The sequence below is a fragment of the Amia ocellicauda genome, chromosome 5 (assembly GCF_036373705.1).
Source record: "Amia ocellicauda isolate fAmiCal2 chromosome 5, fAmiCal2.hap1, whole genome shotgun sequence".
Classification (NCBI taxonomy): domain Eukaryota; kingdom Metazoa; phylum Chordata; class Actinopteri; order Amiiformes; family Amiidae; genus Amia; species Amia ocellicauda.
In genome coordinates, this window is record NC_089854.1 from 34915963 (window position 1) to 34925900 (window position 9938).

Below are 9938 nucleotides of genomic sequence, written 5' to 3' on the forward strand. Positions count from 1 at the left end.
GTTCTGCAATTGTCATCTTGTAAAATAAAACCTACAATTGACTATGTATATGATATTTTTTAAATGGTCATAATGTTATAGTTTTATTTTTTTAATGTGAATTACCAATAACTTTTTTTTCTATCCTCCCAATTTGAATTTGCTAATTGTTCATCTAGTGAAGTGTAGAAGGGATGTAGGCAGTGAATGCATGGATTTCTTGTAGTAATTTTCACACAAGATTATATTAAATCAAGTATATTTGTTGTCTTTTTTGAAAAAATATCATGCCTTAAGAGTAAAAAGATACATTTATCAAATCAATCTAAGCAGTTACATTGTTGCTTAAAATGAAAAAAACAAAGAAATACAACTATAAAACACATGTTTAAGAGTGAATAATAATGTAGAATATAATAACAGAATGGAATAAAATACACTTAAAAAAAATCTACATGTGTAAAAAATAGCATATTTAAATACAAGAGTTTCCAGCCTCTGACACAGTGGCCTGCAGAAGCCTCCGACACGGCGATGGCACAGGGGGCTGCTGGAATGGAGACCTCAGGAGGTTTTATTCACTGTTCTCTCCAGCTCAATCACTTTTGTGGTCTCATTTGCCCGCTGCTCCAAATGGGATCTGTCAAACCAACAGTAATGGACAAAGAGTCCGTGGGATCCATTCGTTAATTATAACAATCTCCTCTTCATCGCATTAAAGTTCGCTGTCACTCAATACCAAGACCACATAGAAATGTTTGTTATAATAGGGCACATTTCAATGGTAAAGAAACCTATCATTAAAAACAGGTCATCTTTATAAATGGGGATCCCTATGCGGAGGTTGTACTGTATATAAATAAAAATACTTAAATAAAAATAATACATAGATTTAATTACCTGTGAGGATGAACATCTATAAGTATGGCTTTCTTCAGGTGCGAGTCACTGCTGTTCAGGTACCGCGTGTGCGGTTCGGCTGCTACGTGTCTCTCCGAGGCTTGCTGCTCTCTGTGCCAGGCTGATATGGAATCAGGTCGCCTGTCCCACTTCTCCACATTCTCCCCCGCCAGCCCAGAGGGGTGCGGCTCCTCAAAGCCACTGCGATCCTCATAACCCAGGAGGCTCCTGGATTTCACTGAAGAGGAAAAAACAAAATCCCATAAAATTCTAATGTTTTCCCCAAGGAGTATTCTTGCACTACAGTATAAAGTTAAGAGTTGTCTATTCACAAAGAAGAAAGCAAAACTGAACCAGGGCATTATTGTCCAGTTTTACATTTATTGCATGGAAGGTTTTGGGATTTAATATAAACTAGAACATCATCACAGTCTCTCCATGTCCGGACCGGTGCCCTACCTGTGGCTGTGTAAGACTCCTGAGATGTGAGTTGACTGGGTAGGCTAGTTTTGGCAATGGAGGAGCAGGGGCCAAAACTCTGAGGAAAATTGCTCAAGAAGAATGCAAAGCAGAGCACCACAACCTAGGAGGAGAGATTCAAATAGAAATTTGTGGCACAGATTGCAATACAGCATGACCTCAAATAATCTGATGCTGTATACACTGTACACTCTGTAGCACCAAGTATAATTACATCAAAAGAAGGCATTTAAGTGTAAATATCCACACTACAGGAGTTTAAAGCTCTTTTGGACTGTAGCCTACCGTGTGCCTGTCCTTTATCACAATCATGAGGGACAATTGTGACCACTCTCAGATGCTCTAATCAAATATTTAATACCAAAACTCTGAAAACATTCTCTCACCCAGGTATCACTCATCAGGAGGGAAATCTCTAGGAGACCAGAGCTTTTCACAAACTAACAAAAGTTACACTTCATAAGTTACACTTCATATTGACATAACTTAAACCAGGCTCACCATAAGACAGGTTGTGGTTTGGGTGCCAGTGACTCGACAGGAGCGTGGGACCTTGCCAGCAACTGCGGCCTGCAGGCAGTGCAGCTGCTGCAGGAGAGACCTGGGGAAAGAGAGGAGTCTGTCAAATCTGTAGAAGACACACTTACCTTGTCCAATCCAGTCTTTTTTTTAATACTCAAAATAAAAAATGGCATATTACAATCCCTTATCACACATCCAGAATCAATGATGGTGGACCATATCACACTTGTGTATTACCTGAGATTTCCAATAACACCGAAGTAAGCATCTTCCTGTACCCTCTCGCCCATTTAAGCATTTAAGAGGGTTTTTTTTGTAGGACGTGGAATGGTTCCTTAAAGTTTGTATTCCCCAAAAGGTTTAGCATTCAGCATTTTCTTAAACCTTAGCCATTGTGTAGGAAAACAGGTGGATGTTTTGAATGCAGACGTGGCCAGTGCAAACTCTAGTATGTTTTCTCACTCACTTATTGGTGCTCTCCAAAGTCTCGACTTTGCGGCGCAGTTCACTGTTCTCATTGGAGCACGTTTCCACCCTGTGTACAAAAAGAGAAATGCAGCTCAAAAAGACAGATTCTCAAAACAAGTACACCAGGATCACATGGATGGACATCTTATACTTTAAGAATCTCATTCATATACACATGGCCTTTTAATAAACCATTTTGTACTGTTATTCATAAGACTACCGTCAGCATGAAAAAAGTGTCAGTGTCTAATTGACTGTTGATTTACAACAATTCTACCGTACTCGTTTGTTTTAAATATTTAAAACAACACATAGCCTCTGCAATTAGGATGTAGACAGGTTAGACGTGTTTGAGGTAAATGGTGTAGGGTAAACCTTACTTTTTCTCCAGCGCATCCATGTACTCTTTCTTCTTTCTTCGGCTTTCCTGAGCAGATATCTGTGTGGAAAAATGTTAAATACATCAACTCAAAGTTTTCAAGAAGGCAATATGAATCCTAAAGAGTGAGAAAGACACAGACAAGAGAGAATCACCCCAGACTGTGATCTCTATTTGAGGTTTCTGTTTTCATTTTGGAATCTATGATTTATTTTTCCCCTTTCTCCCACTCTGTGCTTCTTCAGAAGGGACTATAAAAAAAAAAAAGCATGTACTCGTAGGTCAAATTGTCAAAGTCACTATTTCTAGCACAGGAAGTTCAGTATTACATCAGTCAAAGGGTTTGATGTAGCTGGAACCATATGAACCGGTGTGTGCCTGAAAGCAAAACTGAGAAACCAGAAAATCTCTTGCCCAGCTAATCAAGGTTTCATGAATACTGACAAGATCTCGTTAAGTATATGGTGCTCAGTTTGTGGTCACTGTTTTAGAAACCCACATTTTATAGAACTAGGAACAATTCTAAGAATAGCAACTATTAACCCCTGAGCACCCCTGTGCTTTATTAATTTACCCTTAACACAGCTTACCTTGTTTTTTATTTTTCTGCGGATTTTCTTCAGGGCTTTTTCCTCAGCTTTGGAGAGAGGGAGTTTGGTGGGAACAGGGTAGCCCTCAGCGATCAGCGTCCTCTTTTCCTCCTCTGTGAGAAGGAGGGGCCCGGTGCCTTGAAGCTTCTGCTTATGCAAGAATGAAAGCACAAAATATGATCAAGAGGATTTACAGGTTGCAAAGAGTATGCTCTTCCAGAAAGTTATTCAGAATGCAAAAAGACACCTGCCAGTTACAGCTTACAATTTCATATCAGAGTCAAAGGTCTTTCATGTTCCTGCTGGCGACACACAGGCCTGGTACTCACGTGTGGAGCAGTGAGCAGTGGAGAGTTGGTGAGGGAGGAAGGTCCCAGCGGGGCCACTTTAAGGACAGCCTGAGACTGCGTGGGGCTGGAGGGGGGGCAGGGCCGGGTAGGACTCTGACTCCACTCTGAATCGCTGCCATGAGAGCTTGGTGGGGTGGGGGGCAGCTTCAAGGAATCCAGACCTGCTCAGAACAAATGGGTAAGTTCTAGTTTCAGCTTTTCTATTTCACAGTGAAAAAAAAAACAAAAAAAACATTATTTCTAAAGCAATGATAGATGTCCTTCCTTCTGGTTTTAACTATGGTAACACATGAAACCAACTAAATGCATGAAGGTTTTCTCAGGGGTACTGTGTACATGTAATCACTCTGATCTGTAGCATTATTAATTATGATAACAATCAACAGGTTTTTTTTTTAAGAATTAAAAAAATCAAAAGCAACACATTTTGTTAAAGAATACAACAAACTTATTTTCCCCATTTTCACCAGAGTTTAAAATCCAGTGACAGTGAGAAACCCCAATGTCTTTGGCACTGCCAGCCCAGGATGCCACAGGCCAGCTATTACACCCCCAGCAGGATGTGATGCAGCTGGAACTGTGACTTATTCAAACCTGCAGACACCCAAGAAGCCACAGGGAGTCACTGGTGTGCCATAAACCCAGGAGATGAGCCAACAGCTGGCCAACAGACCCTGGCAACACCCAGTCTACTGTGCACTGCCCTCTGGGAACTCTGAGCTAAACCCAGCAGCAGCGTTGCCAGGACTGGAAACAAACTCAAGTCAGGCTCTTAGAAGCCTCCCGTCCAAAGGACCAAGAGAGGCCTACACTTCAGTTTAAAACATACTTGGCAAAACCAGCAGTTCTGAGTTATCAAAAGATACACAATTCAATATTGAAGGGTATCCACACTGTGACACTTCCATATCTGTTATGACATTTCATTCTCCATCACAACAAAAATCTAATAGCATTAAATATGAACTGGCAGGAATGTTACCTTTAGGGGAGAGGTTCAGAAACTGATCCACTTCATGTGGCTCCAGCTTAATTTTGGGGGTGAACTTCTCAGCGGCTTCTTTCAACTAGGAAATCAGTGCAAGATGCAGTTACTGTTTTAATGGTTTAGCTGTTCTTCTAGTCTATGCACATTGAGATGTTCGTACATTATAAATGAACATAGTTAACTTCCTACTTACCCACGTTTCCCCCACTTACTGCACCTACTAAGTATAGCGTTTTTAAAAATATGCTTTTGGGAACCAGCGGACAAAACTCATATGGCTTAAATTGGGTGAATAGCTTTTGTCAGACCAGGAGCGAGTGAGAAAAATAAATAATAATTTAGTAAAAAGACTATTCAAATTGGAAACACAGTCAGTATTGTTTACTTATTAAAAAAATTACAATAATACAAATCTAAACCTTTCTTTATGCAGTGATCTTAATCTTTTTACAAGCAGCATATGAGTTCAGTGTACAGGAGAAATATACAAACCTTGATCACCTGAACTTGTGCAGGCTGGGAGACCAAGACAGGCAGGGAGAGAGCAGGGGAGGGAGACTCACTAACGGCCTTGTCTGAGATTAGGCCGAGTGCGAGAGCAGGGAGGAGGCCAGGGGACTCGCATAGCATCGGCTCCATCTTAAGCACCTTCTCGTCGATCTCCATAGGCCAACCTTCACCGTCCGTCTCTCCTGTGTGGGGGAAATCACAGTCACAAAGACTGCCCTTTCTCGAAAGGAAAGAGTAATTTTGGAGATGCACACATATGGTAACATACAGGTATGACCAAGGCGACTGATGGTTGATAAATGTAGCAATCGCTGTGGTTGCACAATGTGGAAAAGCAATAGACAGTGTACATGTAATGGATATGGCACCTTGTCAGATTTCCAGTTTAGCTATAGATAAATTCCAAAAGATTAAATTCACAACTTCAAATTCACTGTCCTACCTCCATCACTGGTCCCGTCCCCAGGGAGGTGTGAGAGGGGTGACTGGGGCCGGGAGTCCCCGCTCAGGGAGTAGCTGTGTTCTGCCTGGATGTGTGGCGGTGGAGGGGAAGCGGCCAGGTCTTCTTCTGTGTCCAGAGTCTCCCCCTGGCCCGACAGAAAGGGGTCCCTCAACAGCTGTCCCAGCAGAGCATCTTGGGAAAAATCATCCATGAGCTCGGTGAAGTGCTATGGAAACACAGAAAATTGAACTTTTTAAAAAGAATCAAACTGTGTTCAAGCAGCTGGTTGTATCCTCCTCATGCACTGCTCATTACAATTCCTTATGGCACACAATTTGTATTTGTATTAGGAACAAAGCTGTCGGTATACAGAGTCAAAGTTATATCTTGGGATTTTAGGGTTTTTAGCCAAATTAACACACGTTTGCTTTCTTTCCTGAATTAGGAATAAATCTGATAACTCCTACCACAGGCAGGAGGCTCTATGTGAATAAATAAACACAGCTACAGCAAACACTACAGTAAAGAGGTGGAATCAGTGAAGGGGAACTGACTAAACACTAAACACACTGTGGATTATTAGTATTGTAGATCAATATATCTTATTAATATCTGAGAAAGCATATGTGAAATACTGGGTTGGTGTTTAATATTAGTTTATTTTGTTTTTTCAGTGCATTGAAAACTGTGGACAAAACCAGACTAATATACTTTTATTTAACTAACTTTTAACTGTTCTCAAACTGAGAGTATTTTCTATACCTAATTTGGTACAGAATCTCTCTTCCAAAAATGTATCATAATAATACATAAGAATAAGAAACTTTTTAAATACAAAATAAGGATTTTTTATTTTCCCAGTACAAAGCATTCAGAAAATAGTTTTTTTCTGCTGACTGCATTTCCAAGAACCTGTGTTTAAAGTCATACACACAAAGCCTTACACAAACACACATTTTATATATATATATATATATATATATATATATATATATATAAAGCACTATGTGAAGCAGTTGAAGCAGTGCACTGTCCCAGGTGCTCATCTGAGGTTGCAGCTGCACAAAGCAGGCCTTTTCAGACGTGTTTCAGTCAGGAAGAGCCAGCCGGCAGCCTGTCATAATATCCTTGTATAGGAGCTGCGCGGTGGGAACACTGAGCAGTGTACACAGCATGGGAATAAAGTCAGCTTTGTTGTAGGCAGGCATACTGAGAACGACTAGGCCAGGCAAGGCATGCAGCGGCACAGAATCAAAGCCTGTCCCTATTCCGTCAGTCAGTATCCCTCTCCAGCCCACACTCCCCAGCCCTAATACTACAGACTCCATTTCACACTCTTTCTTAATCCATTCATTTGTTCAGAATAGTGTAACATGCAAAGGTAAAGTGCTAAATGGGGGCCCTTGACTGTATTTACAATGTTTGCAAACCCCCAACACAATCACAACTTGTTTTAGACTGAAAAGGGGCACAAAAATCTGGCAGATGTGGGCAAACAGATTCTGCCGCATTTGTGATTTAGCAACTGTATGAGATTTTTCTCTCCTCCATCAATCCCCCTCCCTTAAACCCAGTTCAGATTAACCTGTCTGCAATATTCTCAACCTCTTCAGATCAGACGAATTTGAATGGATTGAACTGGGAGATGAATAGGGGTGAACACATATCTGAAGAACACTGCAAATGTGTCTGAACCCCAGTCAGCTAGCTTCATTCATATTGGATCAACAGTTATCCAGATTTGTGCTATTGCTTCTCCCTTCCTCTGCCATACAATTTGCAAGGCTGGATATGGCATGTTTCAAGAACCTCACAAGTGATTCAAATTAGCATTTTCCAAATAAACTGTTTTCCTGAGAACAGGACACTGCGTCACTCTTGTCATCTGGACACAACACTTTGAGACAGTTATACAGATTCTAGTCTACATTGAATCTGTTTATAATTAAACATCATCTTTACACTGGTTTAACTATAGAATTTAACAAATGACTAACTTTGAACTGTTATTAATGTAAGCACCCGTAGTAGTTGTAGCAGTAATAATAATGATGACCCTAATAGTTTTATTTCATACGAGGAAAAAAAAAAAAAAAACGTGACTTAGACCCACGCTTTTAATTATATTTGACCAGCAAGTTAGTTTGTGGCTTCTATACAAATGTAAAAGTTGGGGGGTTGCATGGCTGTTTTATGAAGCTCTTCTGCAGTGACCAGTGACCCGTAACTAAACGTATACCTCTACATACATATATGCTTAATAAAAAAAGGGTAAAATTGAAAATGTATGGTGATCAAACAACATACTTCTCATCATAAGATCAATTCACAAAGTTTTTTTCAGTTAATAGACGCGAGTCGTCAACTATTTGTGGATCAGATAATAGGTTTATTTTAAATGTAATTTTTATAATAATCCTGTATAGCCTATAGTACGAATATAAAAAGGCAGGCAGTGTGACTTACTGTATTGTACAGCCCATGGTCGCTGTCTCCGGGGTCAGAGAGCTCGCTGAGATTCCTGTCCCAGTGCAACAGCGGGTCTCCACTGTCCAGTATCTCCATAGAGGTACAGTACGAGCGCTCCGATGACCCCGAATAGTATGCAGGACTATAAAAAGGATCGTGTATGACTGGTATGGCGATTAAATCAACACACTTAAAAAAAACCCGCTACGTTGTCAGCTCTTGGTTTGCAGTCCTATAAAATTAGTTGCTCTTCTAAATCATCAGTAAACCAAAGTTGGTGAGAGAATGATAAGTTCTAGATTCATGTACGTAATCGTTCGAACAAACGATTCCGTACCAGTCAGATCGAACACGCTAGTTCCTTACTTTTTGCTCAGTAAAAACTATTATCAATTCTGGTACGCTGTTTTGGTTTTGATGTTTTCCCCCGCCGCGTTTAAAAACTCAAGACCCTCTTTTTGTGTTGTTGTTTTTTTTTTTTTTTTTTTTTTTTTTTTTCCCAGTAAAGAATTTCCCGTTTCAGACAGACAGGATTCTAGGGGCGGGATGATGTGGAAAAATACCAAGACTTGGCCTTACCGCATTGAGACGTCGTCCAATAAGACCCTTCACACCGCATCAGAGTCACGCCTTCAGGACAAACGGACTGCCTACCACCCCGAAGCAGCGAATACACAGCTCCGAAACACGAATCCCCGCCTTCGGGCTCCCCGCACCAGCCTATCAAACTGCGGGAATGTCTCACAAAGCGTCCATTGTGCACAGAAAACACCCCCTTCTTTTCTCTGACGGACAAGCGCAGACACCTACCACTAGACGAGTATTATCTACTGCGGCTGCCTACAAATGATTGACAGAACACCAGTCCAATTAATGAACGAGCTGAGTGTAACCAATCAAATACAGACAAGAATACAAATCCAAAATATCGCATTTTCGATCACTCCTTGTACGCATCAACCTCTTTCCACACACTCGCCAATTGTGCGTTAACCCAGCTAAACGAAAGCATTGATTTATAATGTACATGGAAACTGTTATTTAGTCCCACTGACCGTAAGAAAGTTTACAAAACTACACAGGTTAAAGGCCTGTGCCCACGTGACAATGTCCTCATTGTACAGTGACGAGTTTTTCGGATGGACCCGTGGATGTAGAAGAGAGACTGGATTGTAAAATAAAATAACTAAAAATGACTTTTTAACTCTCATCTGAAAATTCATTAATTTCTAACTTTTTTTATTAGTGATTATATTCTAATACATTGTCAATTACACAGTTTTATTGTTATTTTAAGTTTACTCTTCTGTGAAGTGCTTTGTGATATTTATGAAAGGCACTATATAATATACATGCTCCAGACACCTATTCATGCTTTTTCTTTTTTGCTTAGAATAAGTCTAAAATCCTGCTTTGAAAATACAGTACAAATATTTATGATCAAGATAGATGGACAAAGTGATAGCAAAACCTTACTTCAAATGATAATCTGAATTTATCTACAAAGTAGTATCACTTTATTAGTAAAGGATTTGAAGAATTGAGGAATTATATAATGAAATAAGGATAAAATATGCATAAAGAAAAAAAAAAACATGGTAAAAATATCACCATAAACTGTAATACTCATCTGGACCCTCAGAAATGCAAGATTAACTACAAAACATGTATTTAACCTCTGTGCCATTCTAGGTTGTGAAAGGCAGTCAATCAGTAGTTAAAGAAAAAAACATATCATTGCAAAAGACTCAGTCTGAAAAACTGATTATTCTATGGATTTAAACCAAGGCTAGGGATATGCATTATGCCTGCCTACAATCCTGCAATTTCCAGTGGATAAGATAATGGTATGTTTTCAGCC

At 40.0% G+C, this 9938-nt stretch overlaps 1 protein-coding gene across 2 annotated transcripts; it reads right to left on the reverse strand.

Annotated features, from left to right (window-relative positions):
* Nucleotides 1–221: 221 nt before the first annotated feature.
* On the reverse strand, nucleotides 222–8611 carry creb3l2 (cAMP responsive element binding protein 3-like 2). Of its 2 annotated transcripts, none has more exons than XM_066704913.1 (12): nucleotides 8075–8611; nucleotides 5609–5834; nucleotides 5158–5348; nucleotides 4651–4735; nucleotides 3648–3829; nucleotides 3319–3465; nucleotides 2730–2788; nucleotides 2348–2416; nucleotides 1861–1960; nucleotides 1339–1462; nucleotides 880–1117; nucleotides 222–619 (listed from the first exon to the last, which is right to left on the reverse strand). In XM_066704913.1, exons 1-12 carry the CDS (start codon nucleotides 8171–8173, stop codon nucleotides 544–546), a joined length of 1596 nt encoding a protein of 531 aa, XP_066561010.1. In that variant the 5' UTR covers nucleotides 8174–8611; the 3' UTR covers nucleotides 222–543. The 2 variants fall into 2 exon arrangements, with proteins under 2 accessions (XP_066561010.1, XP_066561009.1); XM_066704912.1 differs by having other exon boundaries at nucleotides 5149–5348; nucleotides 8075–8610.
* Between the last annotated feature and the right edge of the window lie 1327 nt (nucleotides 8612–9938).

Coding starts and splice junctions, on each gene's coding strand:
- creb3l2 (XM_066704912.1), bottom strand. CDS start 8,173: ATGGAGATACTGGACAGTGGAGACCCGCTGTTGCACTGGGACAGGAAT. Junction 1,961..2,347: donor ACTTTGGAGAGCACCAATAA/GTGAGTGAGAAA, acceptor CTCTTTCCCCAG/GTCTCTCCTGCAGCAGCTGC. Junction 1,118..1,338: donor GGAGTCTTACACAGCCACAG/GTAGGGCACCGG, acceptor TTTCCTCTTCAG/TGAAATCCAGGAGCCTCCTG.